Here is a 26,965-nt window from a genome sequence, read left to right on the forward strand (position 1 = left end):
TTCTGAAAAATACTCTGTGGCTTGCTGATTTCTGTTATTCTGTGATCTTGTTTATACATTTTGTGTAATTCCCAGTTTTTATAATCATCTACCCTATTTGTGATTCCAGTAATAATGATTCCAGTAATGTCCAATGTACAAATGCAGAGTCACGTACGTATAAGGTACAGAGCTGGTAGGTACAGTAGTCTTCATTCGCTTCAGTTATGTGCTGCGTAAGCCCTTTGCCTATGCAGAGCTTCTTGTTCCATTGAAAGGATGGAGAAGCCCTTGTTAATGGAGCGATTTTATGTAACATTGGAGCTTGTGGACACAAGACGGGTGAATCAAAGTATAACTCTTTTCTGGAGGCATCGTGTGTGTGTGGACACCTAAACTCTTTGTTTTATGTGATATTTAGAAACTGAAAAGTTTGCTCAAATACCCCAAAATAGCATATTAAATAATTCCAAAATTAAACCCCCACACTTTCCAGAAATAGTTGGAGGTGTTGGTGCACACAGATGCTCAGAGATTAAACTAGTTTTGACATTTCTAGGGCAGCTTGCACTGAGCTGTAAGGATGCAAAGAATTGTTAACGTTTTGAAAAAGTTTGCTGCAGTGGCATCTCATCTAGATTTTTTTCCTGCAGGATAATGTAGTCAAAGCCGTAACCAAGGAGAAAGAATCACATCATTTATAAGGTGCTCTACAGGAACCATATCTGATTTGACCAATAGCAAATGTCTTTATTCCTTACTTTGAGAAAAAAATAACTGTACTGTAAGATAGCCTGTTTGCTTGTTTGCTGATTTTTGAAAGAAGAAATAAGATACACACTTTAGTACTAGAGTGAATACTCTGATTAGTATTCACTGAAGAGAAGTATTCATGAGTATATACAGTACTTACTTAACAAATTCCCTGGAATGTTAAGGAATAAAGACAAATATGAGGTTAAATCCAGATTTAAATGTCTGAAACTGAGTTGGTAAAAGCAGAACTCCCCTCAGCTTGCTCCCCACAAAAGTCCATTCAGGCTCTGGAAAATACGATGTAGAAGGCTCCAGGGAGCTTGCTGAATGAGGCAAGACGTGGTGTGGCAGTGATGGGTGGGATTCCTGGACAGGAGACAAAGGCACCTTCTAAGACTAGAGTGTACCTGTCAATGGCAGATGGGTCCCATATTTAACCCAGGAGTATACCTTAAAAATGGATGTTTTGACTGGAAGCAGTAAGTGCTGACATGTAGTACACATAGTGTCCTAGACACCAAATAATGTTTGAAAATAGTACAGGTTGAGTCTCTCTTAGTCAAAATGCTTGGGACCAGAAGTGTTTCAGATTTTGGATTTTTTATTTTATTTTGGAATACTGTATTTGCATATATGTACACAGTGTACATACTGTATATACTCATGTATAAGTCTAGAAATTTTGGTCAAAAAATTGACCCCAAAAACCTAGGTCGACTTATCCATGGGTCAATGTAAATACTATAATTTAACTCTTATTAAGAATGGAGCCATCTTATTAAGAAAGGCAAGAGGGCAATCTGTTTTGGAAGCACTGACCTCCCTCTAATCTCTCTCCCATCCAACCTTGTAAGCCAAAACAGTTATGCCTGCCATAATTTTGTAGGTTCTTTGGCATTGTTTTCCTTTGCTTCATCATTTACATTCTTTTGTGTGTGTCCCTAAGTTTTACCCTCGACTTAACCAAGGGTCATCAAAATCCATAATTTTGCCCTTAAAACTTGCCCTCGACTTATACATGAGGTCGACTTATAGTCGAGTATATACGGTATGTATATATCTTGGAGAAGGGATCCAGGTCTAAACACAAAATTTATTTATGTCTTTCATATACACCTTATCCACATACCCCAAAACTAATTTTATATGCAGTATTTTAAAAATAATTTTGTATATGAAACAAAGTTTGTGTACATAAGAAAGCATGGTTCAGCCACCTGTGAAAAACATTTTGGTTTTTGGAGTATTTTGGATTTTGGAATTCTGGATAATGGAGACTCAACCTGTATGTGCTTAGATTACCTATCTGAGGCTGGCAATAGGTAGAAGTTTATCAGCAGTCTAGGAAACTGGAAGCTAAGCCACATCTCTGTCAGACTGCTGAGCAAGTCCCCTTTTACACTTTCCCCTGAATATAATATAATGGCAGCTATGTCACTGTTTTTCAAATTTAATCCTTCTGTTCTGGCCTCTGTCTTCTAGAAAGACCAGTGCTTCAGAGCAGGCATTCCATAGATGGCTCCAAATTGATGGAAAAAGTTGAATCTGCACAGCCACTCTGGATCACATTAGCACTGCAGAAGCAGAAGGGTTTTCGAGAGCAGCAAGCAACCAGGGAGGAAAGGAGACAAGCTAGGGAGGCAAAGCAGGCTGAGAAACTTGCTAAAGAAAATGTAAGTCTGTGAAGATTTTTTTAAAAAAAATGCTGTGATATCATGCAAAGTATGTTGATTATTTTATTTTTTGTGGTTGGCCTTTTGCTAGTAAAACAGTTGAGAGGTGAAGTCGTTTCGATTATCCTCTAATATCTAATAAATATATATGCAGCATCTGTTGTACCCTAAGAGAAGAACGCAAGTCACAAAAATCCCTGAGTCCTCAATTCTAAATATGATTTGAGACTTTGAGGGATCAATGCAACATTTTTGATGATATCATGATAAAAATAATTGAAAGTATTAATAAAATAGGTAAGAGAGTAAGAGCAAAATGCACAAACACAGAAAAGGATAATCCACACCCCATGTTTAAGCAAATGATGATTATTATAAATGAAAGCCAGCAAAAAAATGGCTTTTTAAACAGATTTGTTTTAATTCCTTTTCTCTCTGTATATGTATGCTGATTTCCCACAGCAGCATGTGAATTAGGGATTGAATCATTCTTTGTAACTGAATTTCTCTGCTTCTTATGTTGTCCAGTTGTCCCCCAAGGAAGCAGAGGGTGCATCTGTTTGCTGCCCACTGCAGCTGTTCCCTCCAACAGTATACAACCTCTTCAGTCCTTGGACACTACATGAGTCTCAGAAAACTCATTCAGTCCCTAGGAGGCAGTCTCTCACAGTTTTAACTTTTCTTAACCTCTTATCCACCATCTAGCATCTGGTATAGGTGCCTGGGCTCACTCCAGATGCAGAGCAGAGTAGAGGAAGGCTTAGAGCAGGGGTAGGCAACCTGCGGCCCGCAGGCCGGATGCAGCCCAGCGAGGCCTTGGGACCGGCCCCAGCCCGGTCCTGCCGCCGATTGCCGCCGGGGCCTTTGGGGGGCAATTGTCTATAGAAGCCTCAGAAACATGCATTTATATTAACATTTTTTAAAAAATCAGCAAATTTTTTCGCGTGTCCTCCATTTTTTAAAAAAAAACCTGTCTTCCATTTGAAAATTTTGTCCTACCTTTGTCCTGGTTTTATATATATATATATATATATATTATTTATTTATTGGCTTCGGCCCCCCAGTTGTCTGAGGGACAGCAACCCGGCCCCCGGCTCAAAAAGGTTGCCTACCCCTGGCTTAGAGGGAAAAAAGATACTTGATAGTTACAATGGATATGAAGAAAGGTCTGGTCTATTGCATAAGACATCTTTCCTGTACCTGATACCTGTGCGGTATTCTTTGGAGGATAATGAGAAATGCTTCCCCACACATCTGGAGGTCAAGGGCCATAAGAGAATATGGCTTGACTACTATAACCCTGAAAAAAAAAAGATTAAGTATTTTTGCTGTGCTGGATATGTGGACACTGAGGAAGACTGGGATGGAATTCAGGTTACTATACATTTTAGAATATAATAGGGATGTTAATGTATTTTACTTATGAATTGTACAGTTTTTAAATTGGTTTTATTCTTTTTGCTATATTGGAGGCACATTGAGCCAAGTAGTAGGCCAGAAATAAGTATATAAATAAATTAGTCATCAGAAACGTAGCAAGTATACTTCCCCACGAGTAGATGCTATTGAATTCCATGTGATTTATTTTTCTTTGTGTTATAAACATATTAATATTTTATAATGTAATATTTCCCTTTTGTGCTTTGTATTAGGCCAGCATAAACAGTCAGTCAGATAATAAAATCACCAACAGGACAAATACACTAGTAAAACCTGCAGCCCCAGAAGAGGAGAAGAAAATTGAGACTGCTATGTCAAGGCTTGAACGCAGAGAACACCTGAAAAAATCGAATACTCTTCCTACATCTGTGACAGGTATAATTTACAGTTTCTGTCAAAATCATAGCCACTTGGTCATGGAAGTTAGAATTATGAGCAATTCGGGATTGTTGGTGGCTCACAAACCAGTTGCAGATTTTCAGAATCCCATTCATCTTATGAAAATGGACCTCTAGTTTCTCTTTTAAAGTGTTGACAGTGAAGCTAGTTGTTGGGAAAACAGAACCTTTCAAAAAGAAATAGTTGGATACGTAAACTAGTGTTTTCACAATGTGCATGTGGGCCTTCCCAAGTTATGAGAATTTTATCACTAATCCGAAATCTGGTAGATGGCATAATTTTCCTCACCATTTGATGGGGGTATTATATAAGGCCAGCTTTTGTTCTTCTTGCTGTTAACTGCCCTCAAGTTGGTCCTGACTCATGACAACCTGTGGATGAGACTGCTCCAAGCCTCCTCCTGCTCTGCTTAAGTCCTGTAGATTTAGGCCTGTGGCCTCCCTAATTAGATCTAGCCATCTGATATGCAGTCTTCCTCTCTTTCTGTTACCCCTCTGCCTTTCCAAGCATTAATGTCTTTTCAAGTGAGTCATGCCTTCTCACATTGTGGCCAAAGTACAATAGCCTCAGTTTTGTCATCTTGACTTCCAGGGTTTGATGTATTCAAGGACCCATTTACTTGTCTTTTTGGCTATCCACTGTATCCTCAGCACTCTTGTGTACATAATTCCTCCATCCCATTCAATCAGCCCGAGTAATTTGTGTTAAGTCACCATTAGATAAGTAAATATTTGCACCTTGCTTACATATGCACCTGAAGTAAAACAAGCATTTTTGGCTGTTAACTCATTACAAACACTTTATCAGTCAGACCTAGCACTGGGACAAGCTGCAGCTGGAGTCTGATTCTTTTATTAATATTCACTATCAGTTAAATTTGAGTGCATTTCTAACATACATATTTAGCCAGCATTTTTTTTCCAGACATTTATCATTTTAGAACAGATTCACCTTTATTGGCCTTTGGGGTGTGATTCTGACAAAGGTGCATGGATTTGGATGGGCAGAGGCAAAACAGAAGTTCATGGAGAGGGTGAAAGTTAGATCCTGAAGTTAGGGAAACGAGAACCAAAGTCAGAAAGCCTTTGCAGTAAGATACTAAATGGAAGAGTCCTGTCCCTTTTCTGAGTTTGCATAATTTGTAACCCTCCAAGAGAAATGGAGGCTAGCAGCCATGATGCATTGTTGTTGTATGCCTACAAATAATTTCCAATTTATGGTGATCCTAACATGAACCTATCACAGAATTGTCTTGGCAGACTTCGTTCGGGGTGGGTAGGTTGCTCTCCTGTGAGGTTGAGAGAGTGTGACACACACACGCATGCACACACATGCATAACTCCTGAGCCAGTGTGCACTGGGTGACTTTGGGCTAGTCACACTCTCTCAACATCACAGGAGAGCAACCTACCCATCCCAAACAAAGTCTGCCAAGACAATTCTGTGATAGGTTCATGTTAGGATCACCATAAAATATATAAAAGCCTGTTAACAAACTGGAGATATTCAACGCACTGATTCCTTCCCAGAAGTAGTATGAATGATATGCAGCGTATAGTTTGGGAAGTGAGCGTAAAAATAAGGGGAATTCCTGCCATTGAGCTTTTGAAATGACTAGGAAATTCTTCCAGTAGTTTGTTTTCTTCCAAACTGACAGGTATGCTCCTGGATACAAATGCTGACATACGGTTGAAAAAGCTGTTAAAATAATAAATAATGTGCTATGTAATAAATTCACTGTTCCCTCTAGTGCCTTGAAACCATTAATTGCTTCCCAATTATGACCTCTATTGTGTGACTCTCAAAGTGTGCCTTTTAAAGTTCAGAGGCTGATTAACTGATCAGAAAGCAGTAAGTTCAGGTGATAAAGGTAAAAGTACAGTGTATTAATTTTATTTCACAGAAGAGTAGTACATGATGAAGGGCTGAGTAAAACTTTACATGCACATTATTTACTGCTGCACTGGGGATAACTGTAAATGGTATACCTGATTCACATAATAGCCTACTCATGTGAGAGAACCATAAAATTAAGAGCAATTTATTGTTGTGGAGGGGATAAGTTAAGCACCATCAGCTGTTTTCCCCCCACATATTTCAGGATTGAGCTCTAAAAAACATCTTAGGGCTGCTAAGCTAAGTAATTCTGACTTTTCATGTAGAAACAATCTCTGGTCAGGATTTATATGGTGTACTTCTGCTGGATATCACTTCCTTTCAGAAGAACTGATGATTCCGTGTTTCTCCTGTAGCCCTCCTAAAAACCTGCTCTTGAGGATTGGGAAACTTTTCCATAACATGAGATCTCAACTGGGTGAGATGATGGGGAAGCATCCTCATTCCCCTGGCACTGGAATCTTTTTTCTCCCTTTTTTGGTTGTTGTGTGCCTTCAAATAATTTCTGACTTAATGGTGTCCCTAAGGCAAACCTATTACAGAGTTTTCCTGGCAGAATTTGTTCAAAGGTGGCCTTCTTTGCCTTCCTCTGAGGCTGAGAGAGTGTGGACGTGCTCATGGTCTTCTAATAGGTCTAGCAGGGATTCAAAGCCTGGTCTCCCAGAGCTCTAACCGCTACACAATGCTAGCTCTTAAAAACATTTAAAAACCATGCAAATATGTTTTCAGTGCCAAAAAAATGTATACAACATGGTACTGCTTTTAAATTTGTGCTCTTTAATGAACAATTTTTCCTGTCCCAAAAGGCAGAGGTAGGGATTCAGTGTTCTTTCCATTAATGAGGAAGTTTTAAGAGCTTTTCTCAGGGCACTGTTGGAGAGAATTGAATGCACAGGGTGAATTTCTAAATGTAGGGTGTTTCCACCACTATTCTTCCCTTGATAATGCTTTGCTTTTTAGGTGGGAGCAATCCAGACATGCAGTTCTGCTGCCTTAATTATTTTGTCCCTCTTGGTTTGGAGTCATGGGCTGAAATCCTACACTGAGCAGGTAGTGCTTAATGCTCTGCCTACACAATTTTGTGTTCACTCTTCACCCTGAGAGGTTGCTGCTTCATACCCATGGGGAGAAGGAGGGAAGGGAATTTAGACAATGAAGAAAGAGCTTATCTTGGCTTGGAGGGAGAAGGAAAAAAAGTTTATCACATGGGAGGAATTTCACTTAATTTCAAATGAAAAAAAAGTGGGGTCAGAATGCATTCATGTGAATTCGCTAGTGCAGCGAATTGATGTGAATTCGAATTGCATTCGAACTGACTTCCCATTGCCCGAAAATAGCTTGCCATTGCCCAAAATTGTGTGTGGTAGGCTATTATTACGCAATAACGTGAAACCCCATGATTACGTTCGGACTGACTTCCCATTGCCCGAAATTGCGTGTGGTAGGCTATCACGCAATAACGTGAAATCCCTTGATTGCGTTGCCATTGGATTATACTTCCAATTTCCCTTGTCTGATAAACTCCATATAGGGAATTTCCCTTTCCTTCCCCTCAACAACAGGCCAAGCAAACAGCAGCTGCCTCCAGAATCCCTTACTGGGAATGCAGGCAACAAAACAGAGAGAAAAGTGGGAAGCAGGTAAGCCTGTTTCACCATCTACCGCCAGCATGTTAAAGAAGCATAGATCGATAAGTTGGGCCACTAAAATGCAAATCATATGAAAAGTGGATGTTTATTGAGAGATGCAGCTTTAAAGGTGTTCTCTATAAAGGTCAAAATGTTACTTAATCAAGGCTTACCTGACCAGCGGGTTCCATTTCATATATGCATGTTGATACCATTGGTTAAAACATTTGCTGAAATATGTTAAACTGCTCTTCTTTTTTATGGTGTAGGAACCTGTCCTTATTCTTTTCATGCTGTTTCTAAGTCTGGTACCATATTTTCTGTTGCAGATATAATACTCAGGACCAAATCAACTTCATTAGCTGAGCTATACCTGGATAGTTGTTGAAGCCTCACTTACATACACATACATTACTAACAGGATGTCACCCATAGTGTTATGCTATTGTTTTATGTGCCACCCGTCAATCATCAAATCTCATCTCTCAGCAGGAAGAGTGATTGATGGAGACAACAAATAATATTGCCAGCCTGTGTCAAACTGTTTTCACCTTCAGTGGTTATATGGAATAAGAATGAATGAATGAGAAAATTGCTAATTGGAACACTCTGATATTTATGTAATGTTGATGATGGTCACATCTTTAAATATATATTGTTTATTTAGATATAGCTTCACAAAAATGAAGCAGTACAATGAAATTCAGTTTTGACACCCTGTAATTTATAGCTGATGTATACTTTGTGTATCAAAACCCCATCCTGTAGAGCTGTGACACCAGAACCTCCAAGATATCCACAGCACTGTAGGGTTTGGTAAGTTAGAAGAGAAGGAAACATGTCCTGAATGAAGCAGTTGCTCAGATGTTTGAGTGGCTGATTCTTGAAAGAAGACTGGCCAGGTTTGTGGAATTGTCAGGACAATCAGTTCACACATCTCACACAAAATGGTGTCATCTCCAAAAAGAATTTAGTATTTAGTATAATGCCACCATGTGCAGTTTGAAAGAATCTAGCCGTAGCAAAAGGCAGGTTCCTACAATGTTGTTTTACAGTGATGAATCTTTGTTTCTCTCCATTCTTAAACAGTGGAGATTTCAAACTCTGTTCCATCATCACCCTTGGCAAAAGAAGTCACAAAGAGATTCTCTACGCCTGATGCTAATCCAGTGTCAACAGAACCTGCCTGGTTGGCCTTAGCCAAGAGGAAAGCAAAAGCCTGGAGTGACTGTCCACAAATCATTAAGTAAACAATGCAGGGGTTGCTTTTACTGTTGTTAATTGCTTTCTCCTTTTTGTTAGTATTTTCACATGACAGAACTAACTGAACAAAATTAAGCACATATCCTGGAGGATGAAGGACACTTTGAACTGTGTACCATTTTCTCATTGCAAATTTCATCTACATAATAGAATCTTACCACTTTGAGAATTTAGGTACTGTGGAAGAGAGGTGTTGGCACAAGTCTGAGGTTTTATCACTCGCAAAACAGTTGTTAAATATGTTTTAGGTTCAGATTACTTTAAAAAATTGTTCCTCCATTGTCCCTCAATATTCGGCTCCAGTGGTTTGGATTTCTATTTGTCTTTTTGGATATGTTACTGTAAACAAAGCAGAGATTCCAGCTACTTAAAAATGCTTTAAATGAATGTAAGCTGCATGTTGCTCCATTTTTAAATTTAGAATGTAATACCATTTACTGGAAAATTTAAAAATCTACTCAGGTACAGGATATTGAAAGACCAATTTCTGTCTTAGTAGTGAAGGGAACTATACAGTGATAATCTTTTATTCACGTTGCAATTAATGTAGAGATGATGACTTTTAAATACTTAAGTATAACTTGTCACTGATGAAAGTACCAGTGTGTCTGGTCCTGCTGTAAAGATGTCGCAGGATAGGAATTTGTCCCGGTGCTTGGAGCCTTGAGCAGGAAAATTTGCCTGTAAATGTTTTCACGAATTCAGTATTTTATTTGTGATAAACCTTGCTTTTTATCAGTAGCTTCTATCAGGAAGTATCTAATTATATCAGCTTTGTTAACTTGCTAAAACTGGGGCTTGTCAAATGTGCATTTCCATTCTATCTTTCTATGTGTGATTCTTCATACCATGAAGAATGCATTACTTTCAAAAATGCATTACAACATTTTCCCTAGTACAGTATGCAGATACATGCTACTGCAATGGTATCTGGTAAAATGCCATATATGCCTTTTTCTTCTGACAATGGGGGAACACCATGCAGAGAGGAAAATATTAAAACACATGTGAAGGCAAACCCAGATCATTCATATTATACCTAATTTAAATAGCATCCAAAAGCCCACCTAGTTATGTAACTTTTTCAGTGTCTACCTGTTGGGGATTCAAAAGATTAAAGAGTTCATCACACAATGAAAGAAAGAAGTAATTCAGCTGGATAGTAGCGCCTGTCTCTGTGCCTTACCACATGACATTATAATTCTTCACTTCTCTTCCCATGGAAGACAGTCGTAAAAGTGAGCCTTTTGTAGAATGGATATTCCAGCTAGAAAAAAGACTCACTTTTACAAGTCTCTCCTGAGAGAAGAGAATTGAAGAACTACAATGTCAAGCAGCAAGGCATATAGAAAAGCGCTACTATCCTGCTGAACTTCCACTTTCTTTCTTCACATGACAAGCTCCTTGTCAGCAACTCATCTGAGCCCTGTAGCTCGACACTCCTAACACAAGAGTCTACAATATAGCAGATTTAGGGAAATGGGGAACTAAAAAATTATTGAATCAAAGGGAACTATATTTCCTTCTTGTGGACATCAGACTTCATATTTTCAGGAGTCATAATATTTCTGCATTTAATTTGCACCTTAGTCTTGAGCTACTGTGCCAGCATATCTGCATGTTAATGCTGGCAAAAACATCACTACAGCACTTTTGTTAATGGCATGTTTTAAAACAATATAGCTATTGTTAGTTCCTCAGTAATTACGTACTGATATAAAAAGGCTTAGATCAGACTTCAGATTCTAGAAAAAGTTAAAACATTGGACGGAAAAGCATAATGTCTTTGTAGTTAAGTACTGCTACCCTTTAAGTCTTTATTCCTAAAGTGTGGAGGTAGCAGTGACATGTTTTCATGGTTATTTCCTAAACTGCTTCCTACGCAAGAATTCTGGAAAAGGTCAACAATGCAATGAATTCAGATTGTACTAGTTGGTCTAAACTGACTTGAATAACTGGTTTGTGTGTTAGACTGCAAGTGAAATTTACTATTTATATCTGCAAATCCATAAACAGTCTTAAGAAAATCATAAGAGGCAGAGTTGTATTTTGCTTTACTATACACTTATTGAACAGCACAGCCTCATATTATCAGATTGCTTTAGCTATAGGGGAGAACTCTGTCACTCATCCAAAAAACAGTATGAGAACTTTAGTTTTGCTGCAGAGCATCTAAAATGGCATGTCAGCAGATGCTGTTAATGAACAGGTATCATGCTTCAGGAAAAGAAAACAGTTGTGTTTGTGTGTACCTGCAGAGAGGATAATAAATTCAGTATTTATGAAGCTTCAGCAAGGAGGAGTACTCTTATAGCTGTTGGGCTCTTAATGTTAAATTTTAATTTCATCTTTAAATGCAAACCATTGATACCCCCAAAGACGCATCACTTTCAGGCAGGATTATTAAAAATGTAAGGGAAAAGCTGTGCTTAGGATTTCATTGGAACTGATGAAGAGCTGATATATTGCCACTCCAGATAGCGAGGGCCTTACAACAAGTGTGTATGCTGGAGCCATTAATGTAACTTATGGCAATTTAATGTTCTCTCATCATCAACTTTGAGGGGCTTATAAGATCCAGGTTGCAAAATACAAGAACCTTCTGCTCACTGGGAACAAGGTGAAGCAGTGTGTTTAATCTTTTGTTGATCCACTGATTACTGAAGGGGCATTCCGTTATCTTAGAAATATATAACAATTAATCCATTGACATGAGGAGCTACTAAATGTGGGACAAGTAGTGCACCTAGTAGAGGATGTATACAAAGTACAGATCTGCTCCGACTGGTGCAAAAACCTTCTGGTGGTATGGGAAATGTTTTATTTAAAAATGTGCACTTACTCAGACCACACTTAAACTTGCAATTGCACAAACTGTAATTATAACTTTCAATTTCTTCAGAGCCATTTCTGAAATTGGTCTGGAATGGGAGAGTAGGGTCGGGGGAAGGTGGGGAGGTTAACTCTGGAGGTAGGCAGGGAAAAAGCAAAGTGGAAGAAATTTAGGGAGGGGGGGGAGTAGATGCTATTTGCATGATAAAAGGAGGGCCTACCAAAATGATTCTAGACACACTGTTAGCACAGAGTATATAGTTAGTAAATAGTTCTAAAGCTTCAAAAGCAAAGTGTTTTCAAGCATGAAGGTATCTAGTGTACTGAAAATTGTATTCCAAGGCCCTGATCGGAAGGGTGTGCATCCCCTGCTGATAAAGCAGTGTTTCCCCATTTCATTCATTGCCAGGCTTACCATCAGCATTGATAGTCGTAATCACCTCTTAGGCAGCAAGGGCCACTTGGAAGAATATTTTTTCTCTTCATTCTGTCTAACAGGTGATCAGTGCATCCAAGCTAATAGTATTAGTTACACTACATGCTGTTCTTCATATGCAGGTGTACCCCAGATGCTGGATGTAAGAACCTGTGCAACACACTTTTTGTATGGATAAGGGGAAAGCCATTTCCATTTTAGTGTCCTAATTAGAGCGGGAATATGTACAATATTTGTAACAGAACATTTCTACAATATTTTCAATATTTGACATTTCATGTAAGATCAACTCAAAAATTTGCACTAAATACCAACGAAGTGTTACTTTGCTTAACCTTTTTTTGTTTTGTTTCACAGCCTTTCCTACTAAACACATTATTGAAACTCTGTAAAATGAAATCCAGCAAGGAATAACTTTCAACAACATTAATCCAACCACTATGTATAATATGGTCTCTCTCACTCTCTTTTTTTTAGTAACTTGTATACAGATGTCCTGATCCAGAGGAAGTAATCATACCCAAATCCTGTCGAAATCATTGGGGTTTAAATTAGTCATAATGACATTATCCTACAGATTAACAGGTGTTGGGAATAATTAACATTTTCTAGACTGGGGACAAAATATTATTTGAGGTTAAAGATTATTAACCTCTGTTCATATAGTGGTGTATAAAATTATAAACAAATGTATAATTGTGAGGTTTTGTTTTGTGTACTTTTTTAATTTTTCAGATGTTTTAAAGTGCAATTGTTTCTTATACTAATGTCATTTTAATTCCTTTTAAATTATAATCTGCTGAAAATTATCAGAAGGTGTATGTATTCATTGTCTTTTTGTTAAAACATCGGGTTTGCCTTATATGGAGAGCCTGAAATTGCTGTAGGATCTAATTATGTGTTTTTACAAACAATAAAATCTGAGTAAAACTATGACTAAGGGATATTAGTGCAATTTCTATTTTCAGTTTTGATTGTCAAGATTATACTGTAAATGGTCCATCACTGAAAATTTGTTCTATTTCAATAAAAAATGTGTTTCTGTAGCTATGAAAGTACTTTTTATTTATTCATTCATACATGTTTTAGAAAATGTTCATAGTGACATTAAGGGATTGAACTATAAATTTATCTTTGTTGGTGACAGAGACACTACACTCATACATTTTTATACAAGTTTAATATTTCTTTTCACAATTGCAACAGTTGGAAAAGCAAATCAGTGCAATATTTACACTGATTCCCCAGCCTGTAACTGTGAACTGTTAATTATTATACTATAAATATAATGGAAGGGCTTTGAAGCATGTGCTTGGAAAACAAACAGATCCTAAGGAGGTAGGTGAGGTACATCTTTAAAATGTTCCTCTATGGAATGTACCTTTACCTGTTATATTACAGTAGTAAAGAATAATAAAATTGTAATTCTGTGAATTAGAAAAGGAAGTAGCCAAGAACTTTTGCCTAACTGACAATGTCTTATATTTTGTTATTTATGAAGGAGAACATGTATTTCTAAGCTTCATAATTATAATACTAATTTCAATATATTATTAACAGGACCCATTTCCCACCCAAATCTGCTGAAATACAGATATCACTTCTTTGGATATCATGTGACACCAAAACATTTTTGTACTACTGCATAACGATTAAGCTTACGTCTACTTTCCAATAATAAGCTGACACAATTTTTTAAAGAATAAAAATGTTTTATTAATACATTCATAGTCTTATCAGTCTTATGCTTCTTTGATAGTGAAGACCACCCTTAGTTTTGACAAGAATTCTTTTTTCTTAAAGTATCAATAAATATGGATTAACATCTAAAACAGGACATATTTAGTACATTTGAATGCATTAGGTAATAACAATCATGCCTATTAGAAATTTGTAAGATGCACAAACAACCTGGTGTCAAGAAGATTATGACCAAGGTCCTGTATTACACGGTGTAGCACAAAAGTTCCACATATGGAACTATGATACATCTCACCTTCCAGGACTTGCCCTCCCCTTCTCAATTATTTAATGGCTGGTGGAAAGCAAGTGGGGATTGCAGAATTGCCTGGCTAGGTCCCTGTAATTCAGGTACAGAACAATCACATCATCTATCAAGATTTACCAGGTCCTTTTGTGGTCCTGGTGGATCGTGTCATATTCTGCACCTGACTGTAGGGATGTAGGGTGCATCTATACTGTAGAAATAATGTAGTCTGACACTGTTTTACCTGCCATGGCTCCATCCTACAGAATCCTGGGTCCATAGTTTTCTGAGGCAACAACAATCTTTGGCAGAGAAGACTGAAGACCTTGCAAAACCACATATCCCACAATACCATAGGATGGAGCTAAAGCAAAGAAGATACCAAATTGCATTATTCTAAATGCAAATGCACCCAAGGACAGATACTTTTTTGTATCCTCTGACCATGCTCTCCATTGGCCACTCAATGACTATGCAGTGAGGGTTTGTAGCAGCTAAATGGGGTGGGGTTGTTTGGTGCAGAGAGAGGAAAAGAATTCTGGTATCAACAACAACCAAAAGAAAACATATGCAGACACAAGTTGGATTCTATGATTCTATGTTTGCATATGTCACTAGCTGGATGCCAGCCCATGCCAATTTAAATCATTCTACAGTACCTTGATTTAACAATCAAGAAAATCTTAATTTCAGTGCAATGTTATCCATTTTGTTTTCTGAGGTTTGGATTAAAAAATGTATAAAAATATAAACATATAAAAATCTGCATTACATACAAAATCAAAAATACTGACAAGACCACTGTTAGGCAGTTGTGTTGGTTTCAGATATACTTATATCCATGCAATAAATGTAGTTGTCTCTACAACCTACAACAATCCTTGTTCCACATACTACAGGAGAAGAGAACACTTCTCCGGGAAGTTCCCCTGAACCTTTTATCAAACCAGTCTTAGCATTCAGGATCCATATGCTCCCATCTGTAGATACAACTACTAGAAATGGTTTATTCCCCAAGTCTTGACTACGGAAAACAAATGGGGTTGCATATACAGTTGATGTGGTTTTAAACTTCCACAACAGATTGCCTTCCATATTACAGCAGTAGGTAAAGTAGTCATGGGAGCCAAAGAATATGTCATTAGTACAATCTGATATACAGGGTGATGAAAAAATTGGTCCATTGCTGGAAAACTTCCAAACCTATATGAAAATAATAAGAAATTAAATTTAGTATTGTAACTTCAATTCCAGGCAGTTGAACATATTATATAAACGAACATTAATCTTTACATCTCGAAAAGTCTTACAAAATGTGCAAATTGATTAGGACACTTGGTCTATAAACTGTCTTATCTAGTGGGCATCATCAAGATTGTAAATGGGGGGGGGGGGGGGGAGACAATCAACTACCTACTGGATCTGTAGTTACCATGAACCTGCTTGCCTCTCTGTACCTTTGCCAGAAACAACACTGACAAAGGCAGAATACATATGATGAATAGTTCTGGTCCAGTAGTGGTTCCTTAGGTCATCCTTCAGTATAACTACAACTCTTCAGGGGCTCCTGCTGCTGCTTACTGCTGGGGGCAGAATTCAGATAAGAAGCAGTTAATCTCATTTTAGAGAGGAGAAAATGAGAGTGCAATCACAGATCGAGATCAACTTCATTTTCCTTCCTCTCAGAGTAGCTGCATATGCATTGTCTGAATGTAGATGTAGTTGTTGTTCTAATCTAAAGCAAAAAATTTCACAGGCAAAGAAAGAAAAACAATAGTAAATATGGTTTTAAAGGAGAAAAGCACGGAGAGAGAGTTCTGTCCTGAACAAATGGACAAATGAAAGAAAGAGCTAAGTACCACCACTACTAGATGAAAACTGCTGGCCATGTGAGCCCTTCCTTTGCCAACAGAAAAAGTAATCAAAATTAGCCAAAATATTGCATAAATAGGTTCTGTATCACTACATTCACTTTTGCATGGACCCAGTTCATGTATTCAGCTCCAAATCTGAACTGATGTATTTAGCCAAAATAAGACTTCAAGCAAAGTGCATTCAAATTAATTTTATGTCCAAATTAAGGCTTCAAGTCAGTTTCACAGCGGGCAAAGACTCAAACAATTGGACGACTCTAAAGGGACAGATTCCTCCACCAAATCCCTGTTGGGGGCTAATATCAGGCTCCAAAAGTAACTAACGACTACTACTACAAACTAAAATGCTCAAGACTAGCATGAGATGAAGAGTAAATCAAGGAGACATTCAAAAGAGACAGTGCTGGAATAACATGTGCTCTGAAACAGTTTTTTTAAGCGAAAGGAGAGGAGAAAAGGTTTCAGGAGATTTTGAATGGAAAGCAGGACTTGGCACAAGAAGCATTCTTGAACCAACCGGAAAAAGTGCCCACAGTGCTATTAAATTCAAAATATGTATAAGCGCCTAATTGCCAAGAACAGCATAGTTTCATTTTTCTTCAAAAAAGCAAATGTCTTTAAAAAAGACACTGAAAGTGAAAGCAAAGATGTTCAAATCTCTCCAGAACATTTGATGGCTATTCAAAACAACAGTAATAAAAGTTTGATGGAAAGTATACTGCAGACTGAGAAGGTACCAACCACTAAGTCCAAAAAGATACCCATGTTGTTAACATATTAGAAGCAAGAAGGCTTCAGTGAAAAGGAAAATAGAAAACAACAACATAGGACCATATCTTTAAAATTAATGAAAATGAAAGCATAGAAATTTCTTAGATCCATCAAAAGCAGGAAACCTGCTAGGGTGGTAGTTTGCCTGTTAGATGGCAAGGGTATTAAATGTCTACATGGTACCTTGAAGACTAACAAGGTTATTAAGGCATATATTTTCTGCAGGAGAATAGCACAGAAAATCTGAATAAATTATATGTGGGGCTGGAATAGGGATGGTAATTCTGGATTTTTCTGATTCCGAGAGATGTTGGGGGAAAGCAATCAATTTTTCCTCCTGCAGTGTCATGACACTATGGAACATTTTTCCTGCAATGATAGAAATCTGACTAACTTTATGAAATTGGAGCTTTCCTAAAAGCAGCATACTTTTCTGGAAAGCTTCACAGCTTTCCCCAGAGAGCTATTGAGCTTTCCAAAAAGACTTATGAAAAATAGCACAAAATGGAGTGTTGCACAGCTTTAAATGTTGCACAACTTTAATAGTCTTTTGTCCTAAAGTCAGGGAGAGGAGCACAAACTAGAATGATGTATAGCCAAAAGGACAAACAAATGGGTCCTAGAGGAGATCAAGCCAGAAATCTCCCTGGAAGCCAAGATGACCAAACTGAGGCTGTCGTACTTCAGGCACATCATGGGAAGGAAGGACTCAGTGGAAAAGACAATAATGGAAGGAAGTATGAAGAGAGGAAGGCCACATGTCAGATGGATGGACTCTACTAAGGAGGTCATGGGTATGGGGTTGCAGGAATTAAGCAGAGCAGTGGAGGACAGAGGGTCTTGGAGATGTCTCATCCATAGGGTCGCCATGAGTCGAGATCGACTCGAGGGCAGTTAACAACAAATAGCTTTGAAAGCGTATGGAGCTTTTCTTTTCCAAAAAGATAAAAGGAAAAAGCACAAAAGGGAATGATGTGCAGCTTTAAAAGCTATGGAGCTTTAAAAAAATGGAGGAAAAAAAGCACAAAATGTAACGCTGCACAGCTTTCAATGGTGCACAACTTTAAAATGAGAATGGGAACTGAAGCCCTGAAAGTGCAAAACATAGTACATTATCCACAGAAAAAATGGCAGACACACAGAGACAACACTTTAATATATAGTTTTCTGTTTCTACAGTTTTTTGTATTTTGTACAGTTTTCCCAAGTGTACATAAACAGCTTAAATTTTATTTTCTTGAAAAGCTATATAGTTTCTGAAGCTGCAAAGATTGCAAAGTGCACAGAATGTTTTATGCTGAGAACAACAAATTAAGCAAGATTGCACATACTTTCTAGGTAATATTTTTCTTTCTACAAATGTTCCTGAGAGGCCAGGAACCCCAAATTTCAATCCCAATCACACAACCATTGGATAACTACTCCATTCCTTGGCCAGAATCTTATTGAAGTCATATGCTATACACTTGTCCCTTCATTTTCGCAGGCTTGGAGTCCATGTCCCTCACCCGTTCACGGGTGGCCAATGGTGGGGGATAAAATGGGGCACATGCGCCACTGATGCATGGGCCATTATTTTCAATAGGACTCGGATATTTGTGAGTCGCCATTTTCGTGGGGTGTGTGTGTCCAGAACAGATCCCACATGAATTGGGAGGGGCTACTGTATTATTTAGACACTTGTATAAAGATGTACACAATTACCCCTTGTGTAAACAGTTCTCCATTTAGCTAGAACACAATGGCACTTGGGCACAGCTCCACTCCTCCCTCAAATAATCAACCACAGGAATGGATAGGAAGTTACCAGATACACTTGTCATCTCTGACTGCAGTTGCCACCTCCACTTCCTTAAGTACTACATTGAATGTTTACATTCTGTTGGTACTGACAACATGTGTGTGTCTTCACTATGGAAGATGTAGAGAGGGGTTTCTTTTTTATTTTCTTTATTTATATGCCTCCTTTCTTCCAGGCTGAGACCCAAGGAGAAATGGCTTTGGTTCTGTGGCCAAATTGCTACTCAGGACAACGCTGGAAAATTGAGTAATGGTGAGTGGAGCGCCATGTGCAAGTCCCTTTTTACTCATGCTGAGAATATGTTTCATGCTTCTCTTGCCACATAAAGACCCTTTTTTTGCCTCTTAGCCATTGGATAGCAAGGGGTGTAAAATTTCCAATTAGACCTAACAGTGAGATTCTGCCTTCTTTATCTTCCTAATTAGAAATGTAAGTGGAATTCAGAGGGAATTCATATTATCTCTGATTAATTATCAGAAAAGAGCAAGTTTCCCTACAAGGAAAGATATATTGGGTAATTTTTTTACTTTAAAGAAGTGAGGAACTTGATAGAGATATGTGAAACCATGCATAATATGGACAAGGAAGCCTTGCTTAGCAAGTTCCTTAGTCCTTAGCAACACTAGAATGCAACAGTCAAGCCAAGCAAATGAATGGTGAGTGATTCTGGACAGAAAACATGCCGTATTTATTTGGACAGCACATCCTGCTATCATCAGATGTGTTGATGGCCAGCAATCTTTAAAATACAGGCAACCCTCCTTATCCACTGATTTTTTTAATCCACAGATTCAAGCATCCACAAATTGAATATATATATATATATATTTAAAGTATAAATTCCAAATAGCAAACCTTGATTTTCTATTTTCTATAATGGACACCATTTTGCTATGCCACTGTATTTTATGGGACTTGAGCATCCACAGGTTTTGTTATCCATGGGGGGCCCTGGAACCAAACACCAGCTGATAACAAGGACCCACTGTAAATACATTCTGGGAGGATAAAACTTTCAAATAGCTACTTATCATGATGCTACCCTCAGAATTGGAAGCAGCATGTCCCTGAATAGCCAACTCTGGGAAAGAAATGTGGGAAAAGGCCATCTCCTACTTCCCAGAGGTATCTGACTGGCCATGATAGATTAGGTATACCTTTCCATTTTTTTATGTCTAAACTTTTCCCATTGGAAAAACAAATATAAACAAAACAGATATAAAAATGAGTGCTAAAATCATGAATGAATAATCAAAACAAATTAAATCTACTCTTACATTTTATTGTACTATCATTTTAGTTATAAAACATCAATCCCAAAGCACTAGCTAGGTGAAGATCCTAGGTTTATTCTCCCAGAATACTTTTAGTCTTTTAGGTTTTGAATACTGTGTTCATACTTTCATATCTTGCCCTTGCTATTGCCTTTACTATTATATTCTTCAACTGTCTTTTTAAAAAATATTTATGCAGTGTTTCTTGTTTTTATATTGTATGGTTTTATCCCTCTTTTGTGACCTACATAGGAGGCTTTAGCTGTTGGGAAGTACAGAAAGTAATAGATATAAAGAATATGTATCAATCTAGTATCTTAAATACCCAAAATAAAGGCACTAGCTCTTCTTGTCTGATCCTGGAGGCTAGGCAGGGTCTGCCCTGCTTACTTGGATGGGAGACTGCCAATGAATATCAGATGGTATAGGCTGTACTTCAGAGGCAGGAACTAGCAAAACCATTTGAGTAGTCTTTGCCAAAGAAACCCTATGAAATTCTTGGGGTAAACTTAAATATACAGGTGACTTAAAGGCACATACACACACATGTAACAAAAGATATAAGCAATATGAAACATTTTACCTTTTCTCCAAAGTGGCTAAAGCAATATAGATTTCCATCCACACATCCAACACATACATAGTCCTTGTTGCAATGTGGTGAGGAGAAGATAGGTTTTCCACAAAAATATTTCCAAATTATGTTCCCCGTAATCTGTAATGCACAAATGACTGTTTAGGGTTTTTGAAGACTTAAAACAAGAATGGGCAGCTGCAGTAGTGACATGGGCCAATTTTCATACACAGACACATCAGCAGCCTGCAGCAGTGAAATGTCAGCCAAAATGCAGCCCAGTAAGAGACTGCAAGGCTACTCCCCTTTTGTACTTCTTCGGGGCAGTGTGTGTGTGTGTGCTGAGGGTTTGAAAGATAAACCACTGCTCCAGAAACAGTTATTTACTAGTTTGGATGTTTAGAGTAAAAAAAAAAATCTAATGGAAGGGTTGGAGGCTGCAAACAGGGGACTGAAACTGGTGGCTCCACTTCTCCCCATTTCTGACATAAACCAATTGTAAATGTAAAAATCTGAGCAAAGACCTAGAACTGTTACTAAGTAAGTGGACATTTTTTTCACAGCATCCTGTGTCAGGTTACCTACTACTTAAGATAAGAAGGACCCTGCCTAGAGACGCATGGTAGTACAAAAATCAGCTGTAGTGCCTCTTGCAACATCACCTTACAATGGCTGTGATTTTCTATCATCTACTTAGCTAGGTAACCACATTGGCTAGGAAGCTCAGTAGTGTCTCCCAGCCCTATTTAATTTCTTATCTTCTGAATATATTATGTTTGTGGTAGTTTGGGGGTGGTTACTCTAATAAAAGGTATGAAAGGATTACATCAAGGGTAGCTTCAGGTGGTTTGGTGCTCTCCAAAATAATTCTTCAGGACCTCCTACCCAAAGTTCCTAAGGCCCTCAGGGAACCTGCACCAGTACAAATTTCTGGACCATACAAAGCCAGCAAAGCACATACGGGGTTTACAGCTAACAGCAGTCCTCCAAGTGTTGCAGCATACAAGTGGTGTGGCAATACACTGAGATGAGGAGAAGAAAATACAGCTCCAGCTTCACTGTTTAACTTCCAGACACACTCTTCCTTCTGTTAGCACAACATAATATAAATTAAAGGTTCTGCCATTGATTAATTAAAGGCTAAAGTTCAAAAACTTGCAAATAAATAAATTTTAAAATATGGCATTATCCTGCAAATAAATCTTTGTACTTAGTATAGGATATTCAGTAGCCAAGGTCATGTGCATTCTGTTGCTGTCATTGTTGTTTTATATCATATTCGGAGGGATGGTATTCGTAAATTATCAGTGTCATACACATTCTTCAGAATGTATGCAAAGATATGTGCTGTTTTGACAAAAAGAAGCATGCTGTAACACAATATAAAATTGGTGGCACACTGTTACGAGGCATACATAGGCAAAAGTTACCTGTACATGTCTATTTTTGGTCACTGTGGAGGTTGGTTCCCTTCCTCCTCCTGCAAAAACCAAAGCTTCCTTGCAGAAACCAAATATCCCACCTACCATAGAGCTTCTGAAGCGCCCCACTCATGGCCATTTATGCCTGGAAGAGAATATGGAAACTGCAGAAGTGTCTGGCTACTGACACCTCCAGAAGACCCCTGTGGACCTTAGCAGATGAAGTAATCACTTCAGATCTTGCTATGGGGACACAGCCAGACACTTCTGCCCCCTCCCCAGTTCCTCTTCAAGCAAAGATGCCTGTGGGGCATGGGGCTTCAGCAGCAATATGGTTGGATCAGTGTTGCATAGTTCAGTAAGTGCAATACAGTACTATGCTATGCATTATCAATAGTGCAATCCTATATGAACTTACTTGAACCAAACAGGGCTTACTTTACCTAGATTCAGTAGGGTGTATTCTATGGAACTCAACTCTTTAAACAGGTGCACAAAGGTAAATGCATAGGGAAATAGTTAACTGATTTGACTGTGAGCAACATATAAAATGATGCAGTTGTAAACACATTTTAAAGCAGGTCTAATTCACTTACATCTTCAAATGTTTATGGCAGTTGGTGATCTATGTCTGTCTATGGGTAGTGATCTATAGTTTGTTATGGGGCTTGAGCTAGATTACTGTGCACACTTTTAGGTATTTTTACTTTTCAGTGCGGTCAGCTAAAATGGATTTTCTATGAATGAAACTGACATTACACTAAGAAGACATCTCACTTTAACATTCATGACTACTCACATAAATATCTAAAGCATATAAATGCTGGTCATGAGATCCTATGAAGATCAGCCCTGTGGATGTATCCACAGCTGGAGAACTTTTCACAGCATCCTCAGTGGAAAATGTCCATTGTACTTGCCCACTACTGCTTCTGAGTACGTACACCAATCCATTGTAACATCCTGTATAAAATTGCATGCACAGAAAGAAGAAATAGTTGGGTAAGCACTGTAACTATTCCATAACAAGTGTTAAAAAAATATCTGAAACCTCCAAAATACTTATGATGCTTCCAAACATGAGAAGTCAATTCATAAAAACCAACAGTTATAAAACTTATGTCCATTGATGTGAACTGTATTCACTTTAAAAAAAAGCCCTGCTACATCATCATACTTCCCACCACCATATGGTTTCACAAAAAAAGGAACTAAATTAGTTGCATAACTCCAATGTGCCTTATAAAATCACTAGCTGCTCAGAATACTTAAAATGTCAAAGGAAAAGGAACAAAGATACATACCAACAATGATAAAGTTTCCACACTTAGATACACAGGCAGAAGACTCAATACGATCTGCAAGATTCCTCTTCCACTTGACTTCTCCTGAATATAGGTCAATTGCTTGAATTATGTGAGAATGAGATCCAATATATACAAAGGCAGATGAAATATCAGTAATTGATATTACAACGAGGGGAGATGCATCTACACACTTCCCCAGATCTGTCCTCCATCTTATGTTAAGTACTAGATTTGCAACAGTTCTTCCTAGATTCTCTTGTAAAGCAGTTTTTCTAACAGAATCTACTTCTGTTAGATTTGCGTTGCTGACAACCGTTTTGTCAGGCTGAGTATTCAGTGCTGAATTTTCTCCCACCTGTTCTGTTTTACTCTGGTTCTTCAAAGGCTCTCCAATAGACAATGGCCTGTTCCCTCGGCTTATAGCAACAAATCCAGCTGAGTCCACTTCAACATCCAACGACCTTTCAGATTTCAGTTCTGCATGCTTTGCACTAGTGTCCTCCTTCTCATTTTCACATAGTTTTCTTTTTAAGGCACTCTTACAGCTTACTTTTACATCATCATCTGCAAAAGCTGTTTTTAGAATATGCTTATAGACCTCTCCAATAGAACTACTGAGTATAATTTCCAGGAGGCCTGGTACTGCCCTGCCTACCATAAGTTCAACTTCCTCTTGGAACTGTAATGCTTTTAAGGAATCTCCACCACTGTGCAAAAACAGTGAATTTTTCACAATGCTACTGGAATCATCTGGAAAATTCAGAAGAGACTGCAGGGAGAGAAAGAAAGAAAAGTGGCAAAGCATAATATATGTGCTTTTAAATATGAGGCAATCTGTTAATCTACAAGGCAGCAAGAAGACAGCCCTCTGAAAGAAATAAGAACAGACCATTCACATCCCCTTTAGAACTAAGTGCTGGCTCAATGAAGTTATGCAAAGATGTTAGTTTCATACTTTTAAAAAACAAGGCAAATTCCTTGGATATATTAGAAATACTAAGGTGGGGAAACACAACTCTCATTGCACATTTTCTTTTTTATACAAGAATGCCTTCCTTTGCTCTAGATTCCTTTTATTACGTTGTATCCTCTCACACTTCTACCTTTGACTTTGGTCTCTGCTGGATCAGAACAATGGAACCAAGTAATGTGAGCACATTTTGAACACCTGACAGTAGAAAACCCAGAAGGCAAAGAAGACATCTAGGTAGGATTATTTTGAAATGTATATATTATTCGTCAGCTTCACTTGAGAATATTGTATACATTTCCAGCAGATGTCTATGCTAAAGGACTACAATTAACTGTACAAGAAAATGAGGACAAAAGGTCTGCCCATTTGTATACATATATTACAGGTCATAAAAATAAGAACCTAAATATTCATTTATATTATGTTAATATTACATTTCTATCCTGTGCTTTTGATGCTTATGCACTACTCCAGGCAGCTAATAAGTATTAAACCCATTCATAAAATAAAGTAAGATTGTACCCAAAATATAATTAAAAAGAGACATATCTATCAGATAAAACAAAGTTGTTATATTTTTATCTGATTCACCGATTTTTATTATATTTATATATACATGTTAATATCCAAGAAATGCCTACCTGAGAAGGATATTTCTACAGACCAGTGATTTTAAAAAAATAAAATTCCAGTTTCCAACTGCTCTCAAAGAAGCAAGCAATGAAGGTCCTTTTAGCATTACTGTAATTGATCTTATTTCCTGCAAATATTTACAGTTCATCAGCTTTCAGGGGGTTATAGTTTCTCATAGTAGTACTGCAGTGAAGCTGCATTAAAATACTTAATGAATGGCAAGAGTTACAGTAATCCTATTAATGATGCAAAATATACAGAATGTATTCCAGTTACTTATTCAAAATTACTTAGTTATTTTTCCTATTAGAAACTCAATGGCTATGATACAGATATAGCTTAAAAACAGTACCTTCCATAAACTCTGCAATCTGTCCCATAATTCTTCTTTTTTGCTCAGCTTAGTGTCATTCCTTCTGGAGCTGAGATAGTTACTGTAAATCTTGTTCAGCTCAGATACATCAATTTTGCCTTTGCACAAGAAAAAAAGGGGGGAGTATTCATTTTGTGAAAATTAAGCACATCTATGTATTAGCATCTGAAGAAGTTGACTATAGTTCCCCCAAAATTTATGCAAAAATAAAATGTGCCACAAAACTCCTTTTTCTTTTAACATTAAACAAACACATCTTATCTATGAAATTATGTTATTTGTTATGACGCAAAGTTCAACTGAGGGCCAAATAGACATATGTACCTATTTCATTGTTAACACCGACTCAAAGAAACCACATATACCATTGTGTTGTGTGGCTTCAAGTAGTTTCCAGCTTATGGTGACCCCTATCATGGGGTTTTCTTGGTAAGATTTGTTGAAAGGAAGTTTGCCATTGGTTTCTCCTGAGCCTGCCCAATGTCACCATTGCCTAATTCCATAGAATGAGTTAAGAGACCCTAATGACTAAATGTACTTAATGAGTTCACAGACTAGTCATGCAGAACACAGTTACAACAAACAACAATGGGTGAATATTGAGGCTCTTGTGAGAGTGCAATGCAAGAGCAGAGATCAGGCATCACAAACCGGACTAGCTCCACGTGTCTAATAAGATTTTAGGCTTGGTTTCTCCCTGAGCTTTCCCATATTTTGTATGTGATGTGGTATTGGAATCCACTGTTCCAAGAAAGAGGAGACCTTTCCAGGAAACAGGAAAAAATGCATCTAACAAACCCAAGGACACATGTAAAGTAACGTTTGAATCATGCTGTTGTTTCTACTGATATACTTCATGGAAATCAGTATATTTTGCTTCTATACTCCTGAGCAGCACTACCTATATGTATACAGTCAGCTCTGCATATCCATGGATTTTTTTATCTATGGATTCAAGCCTCCATGACTTGAAAGTCTTTTTAAAATACAGTCAGCCCTCCATATTTGTGGCCTTGACACCCAGTTTCAATTATTCACGAAGTCAAGGGGGTGATGGGGAAGGCAAAGGGAAGAGGAGCCTCCTTCCTCCCCAGGACCCTTTGCCTGCCCCATTGGTCCCTCTGCTGTCCAGGGGGCAATAGGGCTGGCAAAGGGAAGAGGAACCTCCTTCTCCCCAGGACTCCTTCCCAGCCGAGTGGCTACCTGAGCAACCCAGGCAGCGATCCGGCTGGGAAAAGGAATTGGGGGGATGGGGGCTCCTCTTCCCTTTCCCTGCCAAACCACCCCCTGGGGAAGGAAGCTATCAGGCTGGGAAAGGGGCAGGGACCCTCGTGGTCGAAGAGCGGGGTATAAATACGGGAGGGTGGGGAAAAAGGAGTGCAGGCCCCTGCTCCTCTTCCCCCTCCCACCCCTCCCTTTAACTGGCTTCTGAGTGGGGAGCAGAGTTATTTACGATTTTTCCATATTCACGGGGGTCTCATTCCCCTAACCCCCATGAATATGGAGGGCCTACTTATATAAATTCTGAAAAGAGAACCCTGATTTTGCCCTTTAATATAATGGACACCATTTAACTACATCATTATATTTAATAGGACTTGAGTATCCATGGATTTTGGTATCCACGGGGTTAAGGGGGTCCTGGAAACAAACCCCAGCAGACACCAAGAACCCA

General features: G+C 38.2%; 2 protein-coding genes across 14 annotated transcripts in view; one reads left to right on the top strand and one right to left on the bottom strand.

The window, feature by feature from the left end:
* Positions 1 to 13,318, top strand: part of LOC149312744 (capping protein-inhibiting regulator of actin dynamics-like) — an 84,210-nt gene extending 70,892 nt beyond the window's left edge. For 2 of the 6 annotated variants that reach the window (XM_089525270.1, XM_089525265.1), the window contains exons 8-12: positions 2,218 to 2,408; positions 4,061 to 4,223; positions 7,706 to 7,783; positions 8,861 to 9,017; positions 12,660 to 13,318. In XM_089525270.1, the coding sequence (XP_089381396.1) occupies positions 2,218 to 2,408; positions 4,061 to 4,223; positions 7,706 to 7,783; positions 8,861 to 9,017; positions 12,660 to 12,672 (602 nt within the window). In that variant the 3' untranslated portion in view covers positions 12,673 to 13,318. Of the gene's footprint in view, positions 1 to 109; positions 1,333 to 2,217; positions 2,409 to 4,060; positions 4,224 to 7,705; positions 7,784 to 8,860; positions 11,658 to 12,659 lie in introns of those variants that run through there. The other 4 variants (XM_089525267.1, XM_089525268.1, XM_089525269.1 and 1 more) reach the window with 4 other exon arrangements.
* Positions 13,319 to 13,993: 675 nt separating this feature from the next.
* AASDH (aminoadipate-semialdehyde dehydrogenase) overlaps positions 13,994 to 26,965 on the bottom strand; it is a 30,067-nt gene continuing 17,095 nt past the window's right edge. For 2 of the 8 annotated variants that reach the window (XM_089525272.1, XM_089525274.1), the window contains 6 exons: positions 25,270 to 25,388; positions 23,309 to 24,080; positions 22,804 to 22,967; positions 21,545 to 21,670; positions 20,593 to 20,724; positions 13,994 to 15,492 (listed from right to left, as the gene is read on the bottom strand). In XM_089525272.1, coding sequence (XP_089381398.1) covers positions 15,094 to 15,492; positions 20,593 to 20,724; positions 21,545 to 21,670; positions 22,804 to 22,967; positions 23,309 to 24,080; positions 25,270 to 25,388 — 1,712 coding nt within the window. In that variant the 3' untranslated portion in view covers positions 13,994 to 15,093. Of the gene's footprint in view, positions 15,493 to 15,706; positions 15,873 to 20,592; positions 20,725 to 21,409; positions 21,931 to 22,803; positions 22,968 to 23,308; positions 24,081 to 25,269; positions 25,389 to 26,965 lie in introns of those variants that run through there. The other 6 variants (XR_016281298.1, XR_016281297.1, XM_089525273.1 and 3 more) reach the window with 6 other exon arrangements.

This window comes from Sceloporus occidentalis, unplaced genomic scaffold (assembly GCF_023333645.1).
Source record: "Sceloporus occidentalis isolate IW3139 unplaced genomic scaffold, rSceOcc1.0.p SCAF_5, whole genome shotgun sequence".
Lineage (NCBI taxonomy): Eukaryota > Metazoa > Chordata > Lepidosauria > Squamata > Phrynosomatidae > Sceloporus > Sceloporus occidentalis.